We start from the raw sequence: 27,957 nt of genomic DNA, 5'->3' as shown, positions 1-27,957 counted from the left end.
TGTGCAATGTGCATATCAGTCTGTCTATAAGAGCCTGTGTGTGTATGTTTGACATTGTACGTATAATAACACCCATTATTCTGGTCCTGCTTGGCATTTGTGAGGAATGCTCTGTCTTTCTGTTGTGGTGTGTGTATGTGTGTACGCGTCTGTATCTGTTAATATTGTATTTTGTCTCTGTTGTGGTGATTTCAACTTTTCGCAGCGGTTTGTGTTTCCTGGTGGTTTCCATCCTTGTTGACATCAGTGTGTGTGTGTCTTTACACTGGAATGTAATTCCCTCTGTTGAATCCTAAACGAGTTTGGTTCGCCCTGGGGTTTACAGACTGAGAGAGTTCCAGACAAACATCATTTTCTGTGACCAGGATATGATCTGTCATTAAGCTTAGAGATCAAGAGGTCATGTGTGAGTGTGTGTATATTTTGACAAGTCCTCCTGTTATCACTCCGTTGAAATGACTCCTCCATAAAATCAGTTTAGATGTTGTATGTTAAATTAATTTGAGCACAGCTGGGTGGGTGTATTTGATCATTTGTTGCCTTTAAGGAAACCTCCATCCATTTGGAGAGGTAGAGGACAAAAAGAAGGGAAGATGAGTGAAAGCTTGACTAAACAGGACAATCTATCTCGGTGTATGACTGTGATATGTGAACCTCCCTGTGGTTTGAGATGAGAGCAGAGGCTTGTGTTGTTTTTGGAGTCATTACCAGCATATTCTTGATGGTCCTCTGAGAATCGTATGAAATGTTGTTCTCAATAATGTAATCCATATGTGATAACATGCTCATAATCTAAACCTGCTCTAATCTGTATGTGTGGACGTGCACATCTGTATGGGGTGTGTTTGAAAATACTCTGATCCAGATGAGGCTGGAGTAAGAGTGATGAAGGTGGCATTCATAATCATAGATATATTCTTTTATTACTATGTTCTTGTGCCCTTAATTCTGATTTCTTGCTCACAATGCTCAGTGTTGTGTCCCCTTGATATGCATATCATTAATGATTAGAGATGCACCAATGTATCGGCCAATGATCGGTATTGGCCAGTAAAAGCAATTATTTTACTCAGCTTTTAAATTCGTTCTATTTTATCCCAAAATTCAAACAATAAAACACTCTTAAATGTGATGTGACAGATCGCTGTAGTGCCTTAGTCATTGAGGGTCATTTCTTCCATTTCAATACAAGTTATAGCGCATGAACATCAGAAGGTATTTTGAAAGACACAGTACAACTTACCGAAATGAATCATGTCACAAACAATGTTTCAACTGCAGAAAGATGTCAATAAAACAGCTTGTGAACAATATGTCACTAAACATTGAGAGTTATCCAATGTTCACAGTTCAAAAACACTAGAGAAGAGCTCCTTTACTGTAAATTATATATGTATGAATGAATAAATGAATACATTTCCCCGCCAGCGGTTTTTGTAAAAAAGTTGCCAGCCACCGGCAGCATTTTTGATAATTTTCACAAAAATGTAATGGCCCCCAGAATATTTTGTTGTATGAATATCTGAACAGGCAATATATCAAAAGAAAAAACAGCCTTTGCTTTTAAAACAAAAACAAACATTTTATTCTAGATTCATGCATTCTTTTTTTATCAACACTTGAATGTGGGCAAGTTTCATAAAAAAAGCAACATTTTGAACAAAAAGCTGAGAAAATCGTGTTTTTTTAAGACTAAATGTGCATAAGCAATGCTTTTTTCACTTGTTTCTGCTCCTTTTTTGCTTGTGTTTGGATCTGGGGATTCTGTAATCTTTCAGAAGATGCATAAGAGCGGCCCCTACTGTATAACTGTGGAAAGCCAGAAAATTCTGTCAATGGCAGGGAAAGAGTTAAGAAAATCAAACTATCAGTAGGCCTATCAGCAGATATTCTAAATAAATGGCTATCAGTATCTGCAGAGAAATTTAGTATCTCTATTAATAATCAGTCAAAGGTGAATTTTATTGATTCAGAGATGCAGTTCTAGTGTCTCAGCTCTGTATTTCTGTACAATCACTCCATCCACTGTGATCATCCTCACCATTAGGGCAGCACGATTAATTGTATTTTAATCATGATTTCACAGCTTCTCTCAACTAATTAAAAATAATCATTGCAATATTGGCCTGCTGTTTATTTGTCCTGAGAACTTTTTTTTTAAATTTCATTTATGTGATTTAGCATAGGTAACAAGCCACCACTATGGCTGCGTTCCACTCCAAATTTGTATGCTCTTCACTCGCTAACTTCCCTCCGTCTCATGGACTCGGGTGTGTGTCATTGCTTACCTTGCACGACTGCCCACTACTGGCGGAACTCGTGCACAAGGTTTCAATGGAACGCACTAAGCCCTTGATTACTTGGAATTCACTATGGAGCTGATTTATTATTTAAACCCCCTTTTTACTTATGAATTTATTTTATATACCATTTTATATGCATATACTGTAAGTCGTTTGAGAAAATATATATAAAAGGTATATGAGCTGTTGGAGAAAAATAAATTTACACAAAAGAAAAAATTATCAATAGAATGAACTTTGACTGTGAACATAACTACAAGTAATTTGCAATTAAAGGTGGGGTAAACGATATTTGAAAAACGCTGTTTGAAAGTTGGTCGGATCGACACCAGACAACAACCAACAACAAACGTGTAGCCAATCAGCATTAGGGGGCATATGATGGTGGAGAAGAGAGAACAAGCAAGAGGGAGATATGAAGAAAGACTGTAGAAAGAGAGATAGCTGAGAGACATTACAAAAGACAAAAGCTCACAAGAATATCACTGGAAAATGAATCAGGAAAGAGCTTAAGAAAAGCGGGAAGGCCTGAAAATACGTGAGTAACACTGGTTTTGAGTGTCACTGTTTATCTGGAGCTGCTGTGCTGTTGGCAACTAACAACAAACTCTTGTTTGTATTTACTCTTGTGTATGTATGTTAATTTTTTGTGCTTCCTTGTCGTTTGTTCATCATCTACGCTTTATTTTTCGTGAAGCATTATTTTGTTGCGCTTCTGCTACGATAAATAGACATCCACTCTTGCATTGCGTGTGTAATGCAGGCCACCTAGTGAGAGTTGTACAGAGAATGTGGTGTTTACTGTTTAGTGTCCTTGTTAGCACACCCGCCTCGCATACCAATGATCGGGGTTCGATACCGACTCTAGGATTGGAGGGTGAGCTTTGGGGTGTGTTTGTTTGGGTTGATTTCAAATATTGACAATGTTCAGCAACGAATTTGAGAAATAACTTACTGCACCTTTAAATCTCAACATAATTAATATGTTATACATTATTATGCGATTAATTCTCAAAATAATTAATATATCATACACTACAGTTAAGTGCGATCTTGTGTGACGTCACAATCAAGTTGAATTGTGGGAGCTGCTTGAAGTGTACATCGGAGTAGACTTACTCCCTCTGTCAAAATTGAGGGGACGAGGGCCTATCCACATAAACTTCCCTTTCCCACTTGACAAAGTGGAACTCACTTCAAAATGGTGGCAGGGATTCCCCCGAGGGGAATGGCTTATAGGGAAGTTCATGAGTGTCAGTCTAAAAGCAAAATGGAACGCTCCCTGCTTGAGGTTGCCAGATGTCAAAAGCTTTAAAACCCCAAACTGAGATTTTTTTTCTTAAAAAGATACATTTTCTGCCAAGCGTTTTACTCTTGCCAATCTGACCACCACCATACGCACATGCTCTCTCTGGGCTGCAAAAAAAAGTGCTGGTGATCTGCTGTTTGCTACTAAATCTGCGAGCGGACCTTCTCTGTGACAAACTGTAATAAATCTAAACATGATTCTCTAACATATTGTTTGTGGTTGTGGTTTCTGAATAAATGCACTTACTAAACTCTGTGCTACAATACAAAGTATAAATGTATGTAACATTATTAGGAATTATTGGAATTGATATTAAGAATTTCACTGTTTCAACTTTTAGAGAAGCTTCTTAAAACTACACCGTCTGTTTGCAGTGTTTAGCCAAGATGAAAATAGCTAAAAGAAAAAATGACGATGGGTATCTTTTCTTTTTTTTGCAGTCTGTCTGTAGGAATTTTCATTTGTGGAGCAATCTGAATCTGTTCAGCAGTAAATCTGAAATTGCTTCACTTAAAATATCTAATGTGAAGACAAATTACAAAGCACTCTTTTCAAATCATGCATTATTAGAAGTCGTATTGATGGTAAGTAGTGTTCAATTTATTCTAATCAGTACAACTGTAATCAATCATTTTTTTTTTATTGATTTTCCATTTAATGAAGCTAACATAGTTGGTTAAATGAAGTCCATGTGCCACCTATAGACATATTGACAGCACCAGAGTTCCCATTCTCCATCTTCATTAGTTTACTGTCTTTGTTTAGCATTTGTCATTGTATGATTAGACAGAACTGTTATAGTACTAAATTATATATAAATGTTAGATCTTCTGAAGTGTGCATTGTATCTTGTGTAAACCGTGTGTGCATGATCGGTAGATATATATCAATGGTCAACCCCTACACTTTACTTAGGGCCTTAGTAAACTTTCTGTTCATATAGTTGGACCACCTCCTGAGATGGTCATTTTGGGATAGCTTAAGGAAATTAGTGTAAATGTAATGGTTAACCTTTTGTTACAAACGCACTGTGTACTTTGCAAGGGGCCTCACTTACATTATCATGAAGTTGTTTTACATATGGTGACATTTGAGTGAGGCTGACGGTAATGATATGAATCTGAATATGGATGGCGTGCCCTTTAAGATTATATCACTGATTTATGACGGCTTAGATGATTGTTCATGTTTTTCTGGCTAGATCCATGCCCTACGTCATATATCTAGCAAGACTCCAGAAATGAATATAAATTGGGTATATAAGGAAGTTTCTCTGCTGTATAAATATGTAGGCCATATGAAATGATTCTGATATTAAAAGAGAGGCTGGTATTAAAGTAAAAGTTAGTTGACAAAGAAGTATTGTCGTCTTTTGATAAAGGAATCATGACATGTTTTTTCAGGTGGTTTGGATATGGTGAAATCAAAAACTGATGCACTGACTGATTTTATAAACTCATTCATACATGAACACAAAACATTGTCTGCCTCTCCTCTTCATTCTTTTTCTCACCTTCTTTCTTTCTCTCCTTCCCTTCTATCCAAAAGCTGTATGTTCACTTGAGTGCTCGTCAAGCTGTTGAGCAGATGTCTTCTCTCTTTTTCTCTCTCACTCACTTACTAGCCTCTCTATCTCTTGCTCTCTCTGTTTCATGTGGTTTGTGGTTTGTCCCAAATTGGAATTGTTTAAAAGCCACAACACAAAGCCCTTTACACCAGGCAAAGCAGAGGAGGGGGGAACAAAGCCAGCGAGAGGGAGAATAAATCAAGAGAGCAGGTGGAGAAGAGTATGTGCCAAATTGCAGACAGGTGCGGCCCAGCCTCGACATAATCACCATACACTCGCTGTCCTCGCACGTAAAATACTACTAACCACTTGATCAGCGCCGCACTTTCTGACCGCTTGACAAGCCCGCAATAGCATAATCCACCCGTTCAAGTCAGGGGTCAGGGCAGCCACTGTCTGATTAGAGGACGAACAAGGAAACTTCTGTTATTTGTTGATTTTTGGGGTTTTCTCTTCCTATGATTGGTTGACATGATGCCTTTTGGCACTTTTCTTTCAAGTTGGATGTCTTGGAAAAATATAACATATGAAGCTTTATCCCCGAGGTCTCCCGTCCCCCACTATGTCTCAAGAGGAAAGAATGTTTCTTTTTTTAAGGTGTTTTAATGAAGCCATTAAAGTCTGGCATTAACAACACTATTGAAACAAATCTATTGAAAGGTGGAGCAGCAACTCCAGTACTGAACAATATGCAGAACACATTCCATGCACATGTGCGTGCGTATGTGCGTGAACGTATGCACACATTTCTCTTGAAAGGCACTAGATCTCATGTTAATTTAATGATTGTTCTAAAAAGCCAGACTGATGATGATGGTGTGAATCTGTGAGTGATCACGATAGCCAAAGCGTGTGTGTATGCATGCATGTTGGTGGGTGGTTAGTGCAGAAATCGTCTGGCATGTTTAAAAAGAATCTCCAACAACCAAATGACATCTCCAAAATGATATATTCATCAATAAAAAGTGGGTCTGCTGCTGAGGCAAACTTTTGTATGTGGTAATATCAGTCGTTGTCTCTTTTTAAAGGAATAATTCACCCAAAAATTAGCATTCTGTCATTACTTGCATTCAGGTCCTTCCGAACACCTTCTTTTGTGTTCCACTGAAGAAAAAATAGTTGTAGAAATTCTGAGGACTGTCCAGTTGCTCTTTACGATGTCCTATGTTGTATCCCATACATAAAATCTTTATTATTTCTTTATTTTTTTACTTGCGCTGGTGCTCTGCATTAAAGGTATAGCGGAGGATTTTCCCGAATTTTAGAAAAGAACCGCCCTCTCCACTTTTTGAAAAAATGCACATGCGCAACACTCTACCTGCTCCCGAGAGGGAACGCCTATTAAACGTGTGCACGAGAGAGCATGCACGAGCCTGCGTGACTTGTGCCAGTGCTAGCATCGCTAATCATAGCTTACATTAACTTTTACTAGCTGTGATTTTAAATGGATTTCTCCAAATAGCATGCCAAACTTTACCTGTCGAGTAGAAACTTTGCGACTGAGGCATCAGTGGGAAGCCCAACCTGTGCTTTTAGTGCACGCCAGCGTGTGAAATATTCTCCCAAAAACACTCTGGTCTTGTTTCTTTCTTCAGAGGCCTTTCTCTTCTTGTCATACAATTCGTAGACACTTTTTCTCTTGCGACCCTCAGACATTTTGAAAAAACCCGGTGAGAACGGCGAGCTTCAACGAATGGCTGAAACCGTAGCTCACCACACATATACACCTGAAAGTGCGCATGCGCAGAAAGCGAAAACTACCTTGGGACGAGCACGTACGACGGCCTTACGTAAACATATCACCAGAATGATTGACAATTAGGACGACCAATAGTCTTGATGATCCACCCGGAAAAAGAAAATCCTCCACTATACCTTTAAGTAATTCACTATAGGTTTGCTGCCAAATTGCTTAAAAAGGACCTATTATGCTTTTTTACATTTTCAACTTTCTTAGGTGTGTATTGTTGCTGTTTGAGCATGAAAAATGCACATAAAAGCACAAAGTCCACACCAAAGGCAGTTCATTAATTGTATAATTAAGCACTGTTTCTGAACTCCCTGAATCATCTTGATTGTAGTCTTAAGTTTTCCTCCGGGACTGTACACGTCACAATATTCATCATTAAAACAATTCCTGCCCAAGGCATATGCAAAATAAAGGTATGGTTGAGTTGCATTAGTAACTATATCATATCAAGATCATCAATAAATATTATGTCAATAATGATGATTAGCTCTGGACATTTTCACTCGATAGGATTACCCTTCCAGTCTATAACACAGCAGAAATAAACACGACAAGACAGCCACAGTGCCGCTCAGTGCCACTGACAACACTAAAATGCCTCCGTTTGGGTTTCTTAAAAGCGACGAAGTGCAGATTAAGAGCCGGTTCGCACAGAACACGTTTTTGCGGTGGAAAACATGAGACAAAGGTCAGTAGAACAAAAAAGCAAGTTCTTGAGACTCGTTTTTAAAAGTTAAAATTTTTTTTACTTGAGTGCCGCGTTCTTAGAGACGCTACTAAAGACGCAATCGCAATGGACAAATGCGTCCGTCTAGCATGTTTACATAGAATAACACTTTTTAGAACTGCACTTTTTACTCAAATTTCTAGAAAAAGCCAAAACCAAATTATATATTGTGATAAATATCGATATTGTGGTCATATTTTTTATCATATCACCCAGCCCTAGTTGTCACCATGTCCAAGAGATGCAGTTTTTTCCACCCTGGATCTAATGCGGTTATGGTAACTCGAAGTGGTTGATCAATCACACTGATCCATCCGACCAATCAGAGCACATTGCGTTTTTCAGAAGGAGGGGCTGAACAGAGCGTTACTGAAAGCTGCTACAACCATGTAAAAAAAATAAGTTATTTTGAACATTCAAGCATGTATGCATTCAAGAAAAATATGTGTTTAAAACAAAACCTGTATAGAACTTCAATATGTAAAATGGCTATGGATGGATTGTAATAAAATAACATTGTATAGAAAGTTGAACTGTTCTATACTCACAGGAGTATAATCAAATTGATTTGCTCTGTACATTATTGTTACCATATCTATTGTATTACAACCATTACTCATGAATTCATTATGAGACCTCATCTGTGTGTATGTATACTGGGATTTCAGTGTTACACAAAGGTTAATTTTTCTCTAGTTTAAAGCCAGCTCTAGTGACTCACGCAACAAACATGAGAATGAGAAGGATGAATATGGAGGAAAATGTCTCAGAGAAGAGAAATAATGAGAGAACGATTTAGGAAAAACAAAAATAGGAGCGAGAAAGAGGGACATTCTTTCTTCTGTGTGCTTGATGAGCCAAGCCTTTTGTTTGAAGCTGTCATGTTTTGCATTCAACACAGCACAACACACACGCTGAGACGTGTAATCCTTGAAAAATATGTGGAGGCCTGTGTGATCTCTTGCTTACATGTTTCCCGTCTTAAGTCCAGGATAAATATTTGTGATGTATGCATACGAGTCTGTGAGTGTTGTCCAAGCCGCAAGAGTTTGTTACCGATGACCAGGCCCACATGGGCTCTGAGCCTGCAGAACTCTGCAGATTTACACAGAATTTTGACAAAAGCTTGACGCATTCCTCACCCCTCTCATGTCATGTTTGTTAATTAAATATTTTGGCTAATATGATTATGCTTTCAGCTACCAGTATGAGTGTAGTACATTGTAAATGCATTCTGCAGAATTCCGCAATTTTACGCCAAAATAGCCTTTGGGTTCAGTCTGGGCACACAGACACAGATTACACTGTCTCATGTCGTTTGTTGGGGGGAAAGTGAGTGTGACTATGGTTAAGTGGTTGGTGTTAGTGTAGACTGGTGTGCGTGTGTGTGTGTGTGTGTACATTTGTAATAGTCTGTATTAGCATATGTGCATGTTTGTATACTGTGGCGTGTGTAGTTTTGTGGTGTGTTATTGATTCAGCTTGTAAAGAAACAGACCATGTACCCACTACCCAGAGAGCTTTAGATGGGGCTCAGAGGTGAAGACTAACAGATGACAGAACCGACTTCTTTGAGCTGTCCTTGATTTTTTTCTCTCTCTCTCTCTCCTCCTTTGCAGCTGTTAGTTTTTCTGTTGTATTCTGTTCATCAGATGGTATTAATCCTTCCAAACACTCGGGACCCTTCAGACAAACGGGAACGCCTCACTTTACAAACCACTTATGGCACCAGACACACGACCCTTAGAGTATGAGTTTGCGAGCGAGAGAGATAGGGAGGAAATGGAGCCCAGGGTCTGGTTTTAGTTAAGAGGGCAAATACTTGTATCCAAGCACATACAAACTCGTATGCACACACTTATGCTCACTTGAACAGTTGTCGCTTAGCTACAGTGATGACAGGCAGAAATTGCAAATGAGACAAAGTTACCAGGGGCGAAATGGGCATGTGACTACACACACACTAATTTGCAGTTTTGTTGAAAGGTTAAACACTTGCCATCTCTAGATATCAAACTAATGTGTCAATGCTTAGGAGAAGGACCATTTTTAGCCATTTATTCAGCAACGAGTGACAAACTAACCCAATTTGAGAGACTGCGTATTGCGTAAGGCTGCTAGTTGAACCTGTCACATTTCTAGATTCACATTTAGATTCTGTCTTCACTCTAGGATTGCTCATGATCTGATGTTTTACGGTGTTCACACATAAACCTCACTGGGATGCTTCTTTGTGAATCCAGAAAGCCTTTTCTAATGTCATGGCCTGATCTGATTGCAACCTCTGGAGCACATGCTGCTCTCATTTTGGCAATATTCATGGGAGGGTGTAACAGTTTTTAGAGGTTGCTCAAGTTTAGCGGAGGTCTCAGAGGATTCCATTACGAGCTCTGTATATAGAAGCAGGAGCAGGGATGACTGCTTCTACAGTGCGCTTTGTCAAAAAGATTCCAGATCTCACATTGACCTCGATTTTAAATGTAGGCATGCACAACTTTAACTATTCGATTTTTTTTTAAGATCCAGAATGCACCCAAAGAAAGGAACATTTTAAAGACTGTATTGATTCTGAACAAGCTCATGTTTGAGCTGGGCCTCAAAGAATGTATTTACAATTTTTAAATAATTATTTAAAGTAATTATTCAAATATGTGAATACAATCTGGGTCTGTCATGCTCCGTAAGATCTTACGTAAGACCAATTCGCACGGCTCAGACAGACACCGACCAACGGTGACAGTCACCAGATTACAGTACATCACTTCTCAGACATTTCAGACAACACCAACAGATGCAGGGTATCCAACCACTCCCGACAAAGTGTCTGTTGCCATTGGTCAGTGTCTGTTGGTGCAGTGTGAATTAGCCTTTAGAATAAACTAGAAGTGTTTCTCACTCCACACCACAGGTTAAAAATATAATAAAGAATACCAATTTCATTTAGCTTTTTGTGTGTATTGTCTTGTAAAATATATGTACAAAATTATTATATTTATATAATTATTATATAAAATTCATTTTATTATTATAATGGAAGCTATTGTATTGATGACTTGGAATATAGCTTGACACTTTTGGTTCTCATTCAACTATGTAAAAAAGATGCCAGGACATATAGAGCAAAATAACCTGCATGTGAGAACACTGAAAAAAATGATTAGTTGAAATTAATCAGTTTTTTTATTGTAAGTGGTTGCATTCAATTGATTTTATCTACGTTTAAACAAATGCATTAAGCTGAACTTAATCAATTTTAGTTCAACTTAATGCATTTGTTTAAATGTAGATAAAATCAATTGAATGCAACCACTTACAATAAAAAAATTGATTAATTTCAACAAATAATTTTTTTCAGTGATAAAAATAACAAAATTTTCATTTTTGTGCAGGCCAGGGCTGCATGCTATGCACAGACAATCTAACTGCAAGTGAAATGCAATATGATACGAAGGAGAGAGTGTGTCTGATACACTGGAACCAATAGGCTATTGACACACATCTGTGTTTTGTTTTGCGTAAATATGGAATGCATTAATCATGTTTTTTCACTGATGTTGCTACGCATTTCCTGTATTTATTTGAAATTGTGTTAGGCTAGTTGATCAGATTGGATTGGGAGCAAAAGTTGTACATTTTGTAAGTCAACCCATATCTTGTGGTTTTGGCAATTTAATAACTAACGATTATGAGCCTTTGTTGCAGTTTTCAGTTCTGTGCAAAAGCCATAAATGCATTTGAATATTTCTTTCATCACTACTTAAAGCTGCTGTGTCAACACACTTTCTACTATCCCGACATAATATACAACTCCCAAGATTGCCTTTCTGTAAACACTGTGGCTTTGTGACGCTTTCAGACAGTGTTCTGGCTCAACCAATGGAGTGACTTTGGTGCAGGCTACCATCGAAAATGGATTTCTGGATATGGGTTGTATAATAAGGAAAATTAGGACCAAGCCATTAGTTCTCAATCAGCTCTATTTTACTTTGTAACAGTATTTGCAGAACCACAAATTTCTGCTGAGTGTTATTTTTTAAGAAGAACAGACTTCTTCAAATTGGATATTAGTCTGTTCACTATAATAGAGGGCATAATGGATGTTCCTCTCATTCCTTTGTTACTGTGTTATGAACTCTGATGTTTGGTTGGCCACAACTATGCAGCCCAGTAATAAATCTTTTGTGTGGTTTGTTTCGATGTACTGTACAAGAATGCTCTGTGAGAGTGTGTAATGTGAGTAAATGTATATTTATTTCTAACAATATCAGTGGAACCCAAAGCATCCGTCTTCTCGTGTTTGTGTGTGTGTGTGTGTGTGTCTGTGTGAATTTGAGTAAGATGGGTGTTTTTCAGAAACGGCAGCTATGTCAGTTTGTTGACTACATCATCAAAACAGCTCTTTACATCTTTCAGTCTCTTTCTGTCTCTTTACCTCTCCACCTCTTGCATCTGTCCTCTGAATCATAAGAGTTGCTGCTGAACAAAGCTCTAATTGGGGTTGTGTGTTTTCCGGTTTAAACCGCAGCGATTCACTTCAGAAGCATACTGTTCATATCAGGTATTGTTTTGGTCACGTAGGTGTGTTGTTTAATGTTCAGGATGTTAAAGCTTGCACTGAAGTGTGTGTGTGTGTGTGTGTGTGTGTGTGTGTGTGTGTGTGTGTGTGTGTGTGTGTGTGTGTGTGTGTGTGTGTGTGTGTGTGTGTGTGTGTGTGTGTGTGTGTGTGTGTGTGTGTGTGTGTGTGTGTGTGTTGGAGAGTGAAGCTACAGGACTTCCTCAGATCAATATTTTATTGGTAAATCTATGCCAGTATTTACCTCACCGCTTCTCAAAGGTGTCACATCTCCATGCCTGAATACAGCCCCATGGCGACAGTCATGTTTTGCCTGATTTTCCTGATAAACAGAGCATATGCCACAAAATAATGTCAGCAAAATGCATCTTTCTTTTAAGTTGTCCTTGCAGGCCATGCATAATAATTAACAACACAAAAGTCTGTCATTCGATTGACAGACAAATGACTCTTATGAACTGATTATGTTTAGTGTATCAAAAGCATACAGCACAACCAGTGAAGTCTGGTTCATGAACAAATCTTTTGATTCAGAATGACTCACAAACTTAGGAGTTACTCTTTTAGGCTAATTAGTCTGACGAATCCTTCTCTACTTTGGAATTGAAATTTAATCAGATTGTGAATCCAAATTGAATCCGGAAATTTGTATTAATACCCAGCCTTAAAATATACTTCACCCTAAAATCAGCAGAATGTATATTTTGAATGAAAAATGGACCATATTTTTTTGTTTAATCTATTGTAACTTTTTTATCAGTCTATATTCTGAAGTGATATGATAGCTTTTCTTTTGTGTCAAGCTATCATCGCCATGTCCATGACACATTTATAGTGATCAGCCTGCATTGGAGATTAGGGTTTTTTATATTTTATTTTATTATTTGCATGATGGAATGATGATATAATGCTTTTTTTCTCCCGTGGGATGTAACATGAAATAGAGCAATAATAGATGAAAAGACAGATGGAAATGAATCCAACACTAACAGCAGTATCAAAGCAGGAACACATGCTTTGATCAGCTTCAACACTGAAATCTGCAGACCGAAGAGCAAGTAGGTCATCAGAAGGTTGTCTTGTGTTTCCATTTTTGTACATCTATCCAGATATCTCCAAAGGTTTGCTCATAGTTTGGATTTCAGACCTATGAATAAAATCATATTAATAGACTATCTGGTTATTTTATCTTCATAATGATAATAAGAGCATTCCTGGAGGAAGAAAAGGTGACATGAGGATATAACAGGAGAGGAGAAGAGAAGGGCCTATTGATGAGGAGTTTATCACTCTTTGCATCTTTCGTGCCTGTGTGTTTGTGAGTGTGTATGCACATCTCATCCAGTGTTGGTCCCAGATGGGCTCCAGCTGTACGAGTAAAAAGCCACATCCAGCTGTCCGTGCTGTGTGTGTGTGTGTGTCACACTGGCCTCTAACTGGAGAAACTCACCGCTTATGAGGTGAGAACATGTTGAGACCACTGTCACATAAGGTCTGGCACTTTTCCTTTATGTGTGTCTTTTACAAAACTGCCAGCCATTTAACCATTGTTGTAATCGTTATAATAAGCCATTGTAACCATTGTTAGCATATTGAGAAATGACATACTCGCATGTTCAAGCCACACATTATAAGATGGACGTGTGTGCTTTCCTTTAAAAGTCGTCCTGTATCAAACTCAAGTCCACATTCCTATCAGGTCAAACACCGCTCTGACCTGCCAGTCAGTATCGTGTGCTCGGAGAGACACTTTGTGTTTGTGTGTGTTTGAGAAAATATAACTCTTGCCAGAGAACATTTGATTTCTGATGTGCTCTTTAGCCAAAGCAAGCAGAGCTGTAATCAGATTGCCACGGTAAAAAGATCCCTCCGCTGAGGGAGTGACATCATTAACTGTTGTGAAGGTCTCTCACTCTCATTCGCAACCTGACAAACTGTTCGACAACTTTGGCATACTTTGCTCAAACTCTAGAGCCCTTTCTTTTAAACCCTTTTAGAACTTCATCGAACTTGTTTAAAACCATTTGCTTTACGTAAATGAACCATAACAACATATAATATAGCTCTAGGTGTGAGATAATCACAAAAAAACAGTGTATGTTGTTACTGTGTGTCAAAAATAATAATAAATATTAAGTCAACAGGCATTTGTTTCTTCATTATGGTTTTAGGATAGTTGACATTTTTGACATTGTGGCCCCCAAAAAATATTTCATAATTTCATTTAGGTTTGTCATAGTCATTGTATGTATAAATTGCTTTTTGTATGCATTTTTGAATAAATTGATAGATCCGCACAAAAAAGAGCATCACAGTATTTGTTTTGCTTTCAGTTAAAACAGCTCAAACATGCATTTTAGTCCATGACTAGGCTTGTCTTTGAAACCGGCGGTAAATGTCCTTGAAGTGCTGGAAGCTTTTGTGCTCATATGAAAAGGAGAGAAGACAACTCAATTGCCAATATTTATGGAGGTTCTAGCTGTGTAATTTTTATTATTAAACTCTTGGCTTAAATAGCTGCAAATGATTGTCTAATGATGGTAATGACGTGTGATTTATGATTGACCGGTCGTGAGATGGTCTCCCTGGAGCAACGTAGGATTAACTGCCTCTCACAATATTGTAATTGTGATAGAGCTGGCTGTGATCTCAGAAACTCTCCATTTCCTGGAATACATCTTCCAATCTTTCAGCTAGAGGACCAGATCCTTAACCACTAAACTACCACTGCAGTCTGTCAGATTCTCCAGTCGGTTCTAGGCATATGTCTCTTTTGTCCACGTCATTGAAACATATTCATATGTAATGTTATTTGATTACACTCTGATTCAGCTTCACACTTGCATGCACATTTCATACACACACTTGAGTGTGTGTGTGTCTCTGGAGGATTGTATCTCTCATTAGGAGTTTAATTGTATGATGTCAAGTGAGCTTCATTGGTCCAGGAGGACTGTGGTTATTCTCAACAATGAGAACATCTGCTCAAAGTGAGTGCTGTCTTGCTCTGTGATTGGGTCATAATGTCAAACTATCAAACATGTTAATCCATCCTGACAATTCTTTCCCTTCTTCTTCTAGAACATTCAGGATTTATCACACCATTTTGTCAGCAGATCTCTGCCCATCAGTGTTTAATTTGTGTTAATGGACAATCAACAATATGGATGGTTTATTGAAATATTTTAATGTCGTTTATTGTACATCTGGTTTTGTGTAGTGGTTGACCATTTGATCTTTCAGGGTTTCACCACTGAAGTGATAATTGATATGATTTGCAATAAAACAAACTCGTACTGATAAAAACAATAATTGAGTGCTTTAATAATAGATCTTTTGTTCGGATCCAAGTTTGCTTGGTTGGAGTGAAAGTGGTTTTCTAAACTCAAGTGCGCATCAGTGAGCCACCCGTGGGCTTTATGTAATAACCTGTAATAGCCACATAAATTTTGTAATCATATGAAAGTGAAAAATGAACATGGAGGGATTTGCATTCACAAGAAGTGTTCGCATACAAGCCAAAATTTTTGCAAACCACCCTGAAACTAATCAAGTCCTACAAAGACAGACAGAAAAAAACGAAAAACAGTCAAGTCTGAATCACAGTTTATGGCAATGCAAGCAGCGTGAATCTGGCAACAGAGATGTGCGCTTTCATTTTTTACCCATATCGTCTCGTCAGTGGCAGTGCAGAGCAAAGACTGCTGAACCTGTACAACTCATGAGTCATTTACATCCGGTAAACATTGACCCAGTAGACTTGTACTAGAAGACTTTTTAAGACTTTTTACCCTTTTTCATCATCAAGAGGGTCTGCGTGCAGCCCAATTTTTTGTGAGTGTGACTTATAGCAGCGCATGTGGCTTGAGCGCTTTGAAAACAAAATACTCTACAAAGTGCCGGACACGTCTTTCTGCGCTCATGGCCAGAGTAGTATACTTTGAAAGGCTTGCGCACTCAACTGTGCACGAGACTGAGCGGAATTACACCCGGGCCTTTACTCGTTCATGTGGGTTTATAACTGATTTCATTTCATTATTGATTTTACATCTATAGCTAACTTTCACAGTTATGTTATCATGGACTTTTAGTTGGTTTTCATTCACATCATGTGTTCCTTTTTTTGATTTTTCTGCCACTCCTTTGTTTCTATGGTTACTGTTATTAGTTCATTCTGTTCAGGTGCACATCATTAATTATCTTCTTCGAGTCACTACTTAAGTTCTTCCCTCACAGTCCTTCAGTGTTCGGTCTATGCTACATTTAGTGTGTGTTGCTCCTGCCTGTCTGATTATTATTTTTATTATCCTCATTAAACTTCGTATTGGAACTTTATTCTTCATCTTCATCTGGCTTCCTGCAACCACCCGTTACAACAACAACAATTATAGTTTTGGACAAGAAATTATTTGCAATTTAAAGTCCATCCATATCTACATAGCAGTTTTTAGTTGTTGATTAATATGTATGAATAAATGTTAATAGTAGTTTTGTAATGTACCAAATTATAAGGGTCCATGAATCATTTACAGCATTAGATGAGAGAGTATTTTTCTCCATATGTAAGCAAAATTGACAATATATCCAAAATATGCCCAGTTTAAATATTAGAATCAAATTGAAAGAAAGCTTGGGAATCAGAATCAAATCAAATATTTAACACTGAGATGTTGCTGTGCTTTACTCCAGAGTTCTGATGCAAACATATAGCATTTTGGACCCAGTTAATAGCCAAGTAATAAGTGACCTGCAGGGGAATAAGAAGCCCTAATTACATTGTGAGAAGTGTTTAAATCTGAAGATTGTCTGAACAGGTCAACAGCAGGTTATAACTGTTTATGTAGAGGGAAAGTTTTTGGAAAAAAATTGCCCCTAGTGTTTCAGAAAAATAATAAAAATGTAAATAAAGTGCAGTGTATTAATGTGATATACACACGCTTTCTTTTGTTGTGCTGTGTTTGTGTTGCGAGTATGTGTGTGTGGTCAGACTGATTAAAAAGGTCGTTTTTCTCTGGCTGTCAGCGGAAAGAATGGAAAATGTCAAAATAAGTATGAGTGGAATAGATGCTACCGTTAGCTCAGACCACACACATACACAACTTCTTCAACACGCTATGTCATACAATTCAAACAGAAATAAATTAGGCCTCATACAGTGTGTACCCTTACTATAAATATTGTTACAGAGCAACACATGTGTATGTGTGAGTCTACATGTGTGTACGGATGAGGGTGTGAGTTTATCTGTCCTCAGTGACAACTGACAAACTAATCACATGCGCGTATTCATCATGCAGCAGCGTTTATCTGTTCACAATCTCATGTTTTACAAGCACAAAGAAATGTACACACATGCGGACACACGTTTGAGGGAAGCAATTTTAGCTTGATGGAGCATTTGACCAATCAGGTTTGTGGGTGGTCGAAAAGACAAATCTCTCTTTCTCGCTTTTGTGTCCTCTAGTGTGTTTTGGTAACACTTTACAATAAGGTTCAATTCGTTCATATTAGTTCATGTGTTTGGTACACTACCACTCAAAAGATTGTAGTCAGTAAGATTTAGTTTTTTATGTTTTTGAAAGAAGTACAGTAAAAACAGTAATAGTGTGAAATTTTAAATAACTGTTTTCTATTGTAATATCTTTTAAAATGTAATTGTATTCCTGTGATGGCAAAGCTGTACTGTATCATGTGTCACATGATCCTTCATAAATCATTCTAATATGCTGATTTGCTGCTGAAGAAACATTTCTTAGAATTGTCAGTGTTGAAAACAGTTGTGTTGCTTAATATTTTTGTGGAAGCTGTGATCCATGTTTTGAATGTTACTGGATTATATAATGGGTTCAAAACAGTATTTATTTGAAATCTTTTGTAATATTATACATGTATTTACTGTAAGGTTTGATCAGTTTCTTTACATTTACAAAGAACAACTTTTTTGTAAAGTGTTACCTTAAAAATAATACCACTGTGCATCTCTCATGATAATGCAGTAAGACAAAGTTTGTAATTACGTTAAGAGAGAAAGAGGTTGGTGTGCAGTTAAAAGAGGTACAATATTTCATTTAGTGTGTGTGTGTGTGTGTGTGTGTGTGTGTGTGTGTGTGTGTGTGTGTGTGTGTGTGTGTGTGTGTGTGTGTGTGTATGTGTGTGTGTAAAAGAGACAGATGAGATGTCTCGCACTAGACTCGAGTTACAAGGTCTAGACTGCACAAATCTATTTCTCACACACACACGTCTTGCTAAATGAGGACATACCATAGAATTCTACTGTTTATATTTCAAGCTAATTATAATTGCTGCACACTAACCCAAACCATACGCCTAAAAGAAAACATTTTGCATGTTTAATATTAGAAACACATTATTTAAATCCCATTTAGTTAGGATGGCGACTTGGATGTCCCCAAATGCAGGTTTTGTCAGATTTGGCTAACTTCTAGGGTCTGTTTGGTCCCTAAAGTACATGTAATTTAACCTGCGTACTCTTTCTTTTGTTGCTGATCGTATTCGTAAATAAGCAGATCATTGTAAGCTTGGAGAAATGTTTTCAATCCTCTCTCTCTCTTTCTCTCACACACACACACACACACACACACACACACACACACACACACACACACACACATAGAGACTCTGAGCCAGAACATCATGTCCAAAGGCTGGAACATCCTCTGGCAGGAAGACGGGTGTACAGTGTCTGATTTCAAACACACAGTGGATTAAAAAACACAGCAAGGTGTTTACAGATCTAAAAGTGTCATCTTACTTGTAAAACACACACAAACTCATGTTCACGCTCGCACGTCAATGTTTTAGATGGATACGTGAATACACATGACACCCAATGCACTCTGGGGCTGAACTTTGTGATTTAGTGGCTTCTCTAATCACATAAATAACACAAATTTTACCCAGACACAGCTGCATGACCCCGCTAACCCCGCTCAATGAGTCTGTGTGTGTGAATTCAGACTCCTTTCCCTTCAACAATACTGCAATGAAGATGACAATGGCAGTCTAGGTCTTGTAACGTGACTCTACTGTGAAGCGCAACAGGGTTATGTTCTCTGTCTTACTGACACAGACACAGATATGTGCTACTGCAACTGACCCAGAGTTTCTCTTTTCTCAACCTTTCATTCACTGTGTATAAACACACATGGGAACTCCAGACTGACCTGAAGTATCCTGACCTGATAGTTATCCCTGAATATAGGATCTATGATAAGCTGTGTGTGTGTGTGTGTGTGCGTGCGTGCGTGCGTGCGTGTGTGTGTGTGTGCGTGCTTTAGGCATGCAGAGCTATTATTCTGGTCATATGTGAGATAATGATAAGAAAAGTATTTCCTTTCTAAATAATTCATTATGTTTACGTGATTTTGTGTGTGTGTGTTTGTGTGCTAGATCATACAAATGGAATGTCTTACTGCTGTAAATCCACAGGGTTTCTCAACACACACACACACACATTCTTCATAATATGTTGTCTTTTTAGCAGAGGTGTGTGTGTATGTGTGTATGCATGTGTAGTTTAATTTACATGGTGACATTTATTTTATGAAGAAGTGGATTAATGTCATTGATCATGTCTTGGCCCAAACTCAAGCTGGAGTTAAAATGTAAAATGCTTTGAAATGGCTCCATGAATTAATTTTATTCTTCTGCACTGTATTAAAAAAAAAACGTATTCCTTCATCTTCACAGAGCAGATGGAGGGATGAGCACACAAGAGGGCTGGAGAGAGTCATTCATCGTACCAAACGTTCAGGTAAAAAAAAACTGTTGTTGGTATTCATGAAATTCAGAGCTTATATTGTGTGTGTGTGTGTGTGTGTGTGTGTGTGTGTGTGTGTGTGTGTGTGTGTGTGTGTGTGTAAAGTATAAAGCCTGAGAGATTGCCAGCATTTCTCTTTGATGTGGTTTAGAGTTCAGAACGAGATGCATTTCCTTCATTTGATCATGCTACCTCTCACTCTCTCTCTCTCCCCCTCGTTCATTCCTTCCATCTTACTCATTATTGGGCTATGCTGCGCACACCAGTAGTTTATATGTGAAATCCCTCTCCTTTTTCCATTCTAGTAGCTTCTAACAAAGCAATATTGCACCTCTCTCTCTCTCTCTCTCTTTCTCATTTGCCGACTCCAGCTTTGGTTACCTACTCCGCTTTCCACTGCCATGATTGGCTCCAGTTGGCAGCGGTTTGATTGGCAGGTGGTTTTGGCTTTGATTATGTGCTGTGCAGTGACTGGCTCTAATCGGGAGTTCTACTGTTTCAGCTTTTGCACCTGTGTGCGTCATGTGCCAAAGCAAATACCGACACAACACAGATAACATGCATGCATACTAGACATAGATGCCATCGCAACCACTGCTAAAGCAGATGTCTAGAGAGCAAGGTTACTGATGACCGATACGATATACAGTATATGATATAAAGCAGTTTCATGTTAACTAACAATATGTACTTCTTTTAAATGAATGTGGAATGTGGATCAGGAAGGGAATTATACTATAGATTATGTGGTATAGCTTTATATTTCACATTGGTAGAATGACAAGAATAATAATATTTTAAATAATAAAACAAATCTTTCTTTGGTCCACTTTTGTCGTATTCAACTTTTCATTCAAACAATTACATTTATAATTGTTATATTTATCATTAGTATTATCATACAATACTAGTAATAGTACTATTTTATTATACTATAATTATATATTATACATTATTATTATTGTTCGCTGGCTTAAAAGAGCTTGACTATGTGTGTGTGACTAGTGTGTCTTTTTTTGCCTGAGATCTTTTCTGAGATAACAGCCTACAAATTAAAATATGGGCTCTTATATAATAATAACTTTTTTGTGGTGCGGAGGTCAGCAAGACAACACTTACTGTAATTGTCCTATTACAAAAAGGAAGTCTGAGAGGAATTGGTATTGTTTTACCCCCATAAACTGTCATGAACTGCCCCATTTCAGCACTAGACAGTTGTGCTATATTACCTTGTGGTAATGTGACCGCGTGTGAACAGTCTAATGCACTTTTTGGTCAAAATGCCTATCTTGGCAAGTTATCAATATAAACACAAAAGGCAATTATTGTGTTTCAGCTGGTATTGAGAATAGCAAAATTGGCTTTACTCTTGTTGTGCATGTCAAAAACACAGTAAGTGTCACGGTTATGGACTTGGATTTTGATGTTCTGTTTTGTTTCCCTTAGTTCCTGTTTTCCTGCTCTGTTTAGTTTCAGTTTCCTTGGTTTCTGATTATTTCCCTGTTTGTTTCTATGGTTACTTGTAATTATCATCTGTGTCTTATTTAGTTCATTGTTATCTCCTGCATATACACTCCCTGTTCAGTTCACTCCTCTGTTGGTTATTGCCTGTATGTAATGTGTTATTTCCTTGAGTTTATTAACAATTTCCAGCATTCGTCATTAAAGACTGTAAATGTTGTAAGTTTATGTGCTTACAACACGTAACAGTATAACCAACCTTAAAAGCACAAAAATAAATGGACTTACCAGCACTGCGTCTCCTCCTCCTCTGTGAGCGGAGCACATTGGTGGAGTACCTGGGGTGGGTGTTGCTGCACATCGGTTCCTCTATCACCATCTGCGAGACAGAAAAGGAGCCCAAGCCCATGCCTACCTCAGACCACACACTACAGCCGACCACCTGGGCCATCCCGGAGTCGAGGTGTGCTGTCCAATCCATCCCAGAGGCAGTAGTGAACCACTGCATTACGGACCTGAGGTCCACGAATCCAGTTCCCTCCCGAGTCCCCACCCTTGATTCAACGACTTCCCTGCCGGTCTCATCCGGCTGTCTGGATGCTCCGTTCCCATCCTGAGACCTTCCTCCTCCAAAGTTTTCCGCCCGACTTCCTGGTCCCATTTCCTTCGCTGGTTCCGTCCAGTCCAGTCCAGTCCCCTGGATGCGCCGGCTCCACTGGTGTCGTCCAGCTCCTGTGCTCTGACCCCACCGCTAACTCCATACAGCAGCTCAGCTTCATCTCGGGCTTCCCGATGATGTGGATTCCCCAGCTTAAAGGGATAGTTCACTTTGAAAATAAATTTTGGTATGTTTTAGCTTACCTCAAGGGCATCCAAGATGTAGGTGTCTTTTTTTCCGCAGTAGTTTCAATTTTGATATTTTTAGGTCAAACCGTTCTTGTCTCTCAGTCATTTCATGCAGATCTATGGATACTGTCTCAAAGAGCATGCACAAAGTCCAAATTAAAACAATTCCCCATCGTCCAAATTAAACAATTCCCCATCGTAAGTACACATTGATGGCCTAAGACACGAAACGAGCGGTTTGTGTGAGAAAACGAACAGTATTTATATCGTTTTTAGCTCTTATAACACAGCCGCGTTCAAATGATCTGAGGGCTCGGGCGGGTATAGATATATACACTAGATGTCGCCTTGGCTACGGTTTCGTTCCAATGAACTGCAGTAGCGAAGGCGACATCTAGTGTATATATCTATACCCGCCCGAGCCCTCAGATCATTTGAACGCGGCTGTGTTATAAGAGCTAAAAACGATATAAATACTGTTCGTTTTCTCACACAAACCGCTCGTTTCGTGTCTTAGGCCATCAATGTGTACTTACGATGGGGAATTGTTTGATTTGGACGATGGGGAATTGTTTTAATTTGGACTTTGTGCATGCTCTTTGAGACAGTATCCATAGATCTGCATGAAATGACTGAGAGACAAGAACGGTTTGACCTAAAAATATCAAAATTGAAACTACTGCGGAAAAAAAGACACCTACATCTTGGATGCCCTTGAGGTAAGCTAAAACATACCAAAATTTTATTTCAAAGTGAACTATCCCTTTAACCTCGGTCCCCCAGGCCCTTGACTCCACCTCTACCTGTCAGCCCGTCGGCTCCGCCCCAACTCTGCACTCCCTCGGCTCCAGTGTGGAAGCTACTAAAGCTACTAAAGTTGCTCAATCAAGAGCAGTGAGTGATTTTCTCTTTTTCTTTTGTTGTTTGAATTAACATTTAAAGGAGAACTCCGGTCAATTTTAACATTGAGCTCATTTTTTTGTAAATTTGGAGTGCTGTCAATACAGAGAACAATGACAAAAATCGGTGTTGCCTACACCTTGTTATCCTCTTTTTAAAATTTGCACCCTGTTGACTTTAATGGGGCAAGTTTTAAACCTGCTTTTAGCCTCTTAACATCCTTGATGTGTCATTACAAGTGCACAGCCATGTGAGTGATTCCTTCAGAGTGAACACGGGTGAATCTGACTGCAGTAGATGTGAAAGATATTAATAAAAGTGATGTTAATTCAGCCAGCGCACATACCTGTATTTTCTTCCTGTTTTCGGTCGAAGTCCACAGTAGTCGATTGTCGAGTTCACGCGCATTGGTTTAGTACCTATGATCACGCGCGTGAACTCGACAATCGATTACTATGGACTTCGACCGAAAACAGGATGTAAATACAGGTATGAGCGCTGGCTGAATAAACATCATTTTTATTCATATCTTTCACATCTACTGCAGTCAGATTGACCTGCGTTCACTCCGAAGGAATCACTCACATGACCTGTGCACTTGTAATGACACATCAAGGATGTTAAGAGGCTAAAAGCAGGTTTAAAACTTGCCCCATTGAAGTCAACAGGGTGCAAATTTTAAAAAGAGGATAACACGGTGTAGGCAACACCGATTTTTGTCGTTGTTCTCTGTATTGACAGCACTCCAAATGTACAAAAAAATGAGCTCAATGTTAAAATTGACCGGAGTTCTCCTTTAAGGACTCAGACAGCAGCTAGTTCAGGCTTCTAAAACTTTAAGAATTAATGCACGGATCCAAAGATACACATCCGATTTTCTCCCAACTGTTTATTTTCACAACAAGACATAACCAAATGTTTAAATTAATTCTCACAGTTTGATATATTTTTTGTAGGGCTGTCAAACGATTAATCGCGATTAATCGCATCCAAAATAAAAGTTTGTGTTTACATAATATATGTGTGTGTATGGAGTATAATTATTTTCTATATATAAATACACGCACATGCATATATATTTAAGAAAAATGTGTTATTTATATATAAAATATTTATATATAATATAAATTATATATAATATAAATATATATACACAGTATATACATGCAAATATTTCTTAAATATATACATGCATGTGTGTGTATTTATATATAGAAAATAATTATACACCGTACACACACATATATTATGTAAAAACAAACTTTTATTTTGGATGCGATTAATCGCGATTAATCGTTTGACAGCCCTAATTTTTTGTGTTTGTCCTTTCAAGCACAATCTCAATTCAGCACTCGCGCACTGTCCAAGAGAGTGCTTTGTGTGAGCACACAGTAAACCGTCCCGAACTGAGTTCTCTTTTACGTCTTCTTGCACTTGAATAGCTTAAAATTGCTTTATTGATTAAATGAGCAAAACACGTGCAGATGCATGATAAACTTTTTGTCAATTCCTTCAACTGTCCCGGGCCATGGTGCAGTCCTTATTTTCGAGCCCTTATTGTATTGTATTTTACATTTATTTGTTTTCCCGACGCTTGTCGCTCGACACGGTTTATAAATGGTCTTGTTTTTCTTGACGTGAAATTTATTCATATGTTTGTTTTTCTCTTTCTCACAGATATTTTTAAACGTTTTATAAGACATGCAGCAAGTGTATGCTATTAACCCGTCGGGAACTTTGCCATTCAAATATGCACATTTAACCTCCCTACCATGCAAAGAGATTAATTGTAGGATTTAAACTTTTTCGCAAATCATCCATGCTCAACATTTTCATCTCATTCTTATTTATTGACGAAAAGGTCAATAGATTTTCGTTATAGTTTTTGCCATCAAAAACTGTTTTTTTATTTAGTTATCATCTCATTTTCGTCAGTGACAAAATGTTGTTGACGTCAACTTTGACTTATTTGTCAACTAAATTAACACTGAATTGCACATTAAATTCTCTTACACACACTAGTAGAATGGCGCACTCAAGTGTGCCGCAGATGACCTCAGGAAACAATGCCTGTAATATGCTGAGCTGTAAATCTCTGTATATTTGACAGCAGTGTATGGATGTTAATAAATCTCTTACATACTGTTATGTAGACATATAGGATATTGCATACAGCTCAATGTGCGTGTTTGAAACTATAGACCTCACTCATCGCCGTGAGCTCATTTTGAAGAGCGTGCACACACATAACTCATGTTAAAGTTGATTTTTATGGCTTAGTTCTAATTCTGTTCCACTAAATTTCCATGAAATGTTGACAACAAATTTTAACTGGTTAGATTTTAGTGTAAAAACCAAACCATCAGACTGTTAGACAAGTATTGATGCATGAGTTTCTCCTTCTAGTGCCAAACTGTATGGAAGCGCATGATTATTTAATAAGGAAGCCATTTCTAATCCATTATTGTGATCAAAAGTCACACTAATTTCTTCCCACTTCTCAGATTCATGGGTCAAAGCACTTGCACATGGACATACACAAACTCACTCACTTTGTGGCCTCATAAACATGCACTTTGTGAATGTACAGCTGGTGTTCAGTGTGTTTGTGTGTGCAGCTGCATGTTTGGTGTGAAATATGGTTCCAATACTGTCTGTCTTTGATGCTAATTTGTTCCATTCATTAAAGACTTTTAACACTCGTTTTTTATCCTCCTATTTAAAACAAACACAGACATACCCACTGTCAAGTAACCCTCCCTTGAAATTCTTTTGACGAACGTGCAAACATGCGCGTGCACACATGCAGACCAATTCTTTTTTATGGATGTTTTTCAACAGTAAAAAGCATTTACTACTGTGATTATCATATGATTAAAATACTTCTAAAATATGATCTCAGTTGCATTTATATTCTTGTGTAAAATTAGTCAAAAGTTGCAACTACAAAAATGGAATTTTCCTGATGCTTCTCTGAAGCTCACCGTCACCACCAGAGGGAGTACATTCACTCTGTCAAACAAACATTACATCTGGGAGTCTTTTCATTTAAACATTTTCTGATGAAGACATTTTTTCGAGTAGTAGTAAGAATTATGTAGATAATAACAAAGGTTTTGCAAACACAAACTGAGGGTTTGTGAAGCAGACTGGAATATTTTGTGAGGGCGAAATTCAATTAAATTTATATGCATGTTTATTTTATCTTAAGCTTTTAAAACCTGGCAACTGATACACTTAAGTAAAAAATTATATGGTTGGCAAAAAAAAAACAGAACTTCCTTGATCACTAAAAATGTACAAAAACATCAATTTTTCATCAAAGGACACAGGGACTTTGCATGCTTATTACGTGTCATGTTTGTTTTTTGTTGTGCATGTTTTATTTTATATATGTGACCCTGGATGACAAAACCAGTCACATGGGTCAATTTTTTGAAATTGAGATTTATACATCATATGAAAGCTGAATAAATAAGCTTCCCATTGATGTATGGGTTGTTAGGATAAGACAATGTTTGGGAGATACAACTATTTGAAAATCTGGAATCTGAGGGTGCAAAAAAATAGAAACATTGAGAAAATCGCCTTTAAAGTTGTCCATTTATGTTTGCGATTCTGCTGCATTCACTCACAAAAACAAATGTTTTATATATTTACGGTAGGAAATTTACAAAATATCTTCATGGAACATGATCTTTACTTAATATCCTAATGATTTTTGGCATAAAAGAAAAATCGATAATTTTGACCCATACAATGTATTGTTGGCTATTGCCACACTTATACCCGTGCGACTTATGACTGGTTGTGTGATCCAGGGTCACATGTGTGCTTGTTGGTCTTCATTCAAATTTAAGCTCCCTCTCCCCTTCTGTTGTTTTTCATATAATGAGAAAAAAGGAAGATTACAGGAAAAGATTAAAGCCAGCAAGTTGTTTCTCTTCACTTTTGATATTCTGTGTTTTGAGAAAAATAGATATCGCGTGCGAAGCTCACCAGACAACACACTTAAAGCAGCAGTCATTTACAAATGAGTTGAAGTAGTTTTATTGCGAAAAAAAGACCCCTGAATACTAGCCAACACAAACACAGGAGTGACCTCAGGCCTTAGGAACACAGATCTGTCTCCTGAGAGTGTGTGTGTGTGTGTGTGTGTGTGTGTGTGTGTGTGTGTGTGTGTGTGTGTGTGTGTGTGTGTGTGTGTGTGTGTGTGTGTGTGTGTGTGTGTGTGTGTGTGTGTGTGTGTGTGTGTGTGTGTGTGTGTGTGTGTAGGTTTGTTACGATTTGTTACACATTCACACACGCACAAACACACTTACTAGATGTGGTTTGACTGTTGGGTCTACATATGTTGCTTCAATTGTATTATAGTTTGTTGTTCAGTGAAAAATGTTATTAAGCAAAACATACATGCATACACATACTTACGTGTGTGTGTGTGTGTGTGTGTGTGTGTGTGTGTGTGTGTGTGTGTGTGTGTGTGTGTGTGTGTGTGTGTGTGTGTGTGTGTGTGTGTGTGTGTGTGTGTGTGTGTGAAGCAAATAAACAGTCTCTTTGAATAAATCATCTTTTCTGGAATCTGAAGCAGACATTCAGGAGGGGGGAAAATGCAATTGTGAATGTAAAATGATACATTTCCAACTGATCATCACTTATCCCTTTTGCAGAAAATAGCGGAAAAAGGAAAGGAGAGCGGAAAAAGGGTAATTTCATTTTCACTGTTATTTGAAAATTGAGT

The 27,957-nt window shown here is 38.0% G+C and overlaps 1 protein-coding gene across 1 annotated transcript in view; it reads left to right on the top strand.

The window, feature by feature from the left end:
- The window catches only part of eda (ectodysplasin A), a 40,003-nt gene that overhangs the window by 7,131 nt on the left and 4,915 nt on the right, over positions 1–27,957 (top strand). The window contains 2 exon segments of the mRNA XM_079871594.1: positions 19,940–20,003; positions 27,887–27,922. Coding sequence (XP_079727720.1) covers positions 19,940–20,003; positions 27,887–27,922 — 100 coding nt within the window.

This window comes from Squalius cephalus (assembly GCF_949319135.1).
Source record: "Squalius cephalus genome assembly, chromosome: 5".
Taxonomy (NCBI): Eukaryota; Metazoa; Chordata; class Actinopteri; order Cypriniformes; family Leuciscidae; genus Squalius; species Squalius cephalus.
The sequence above is the reverse complement of the archived record's forward strand: the minus strand, read 5'-3'. Positions and strand labels throughout refer to the sequence as shown.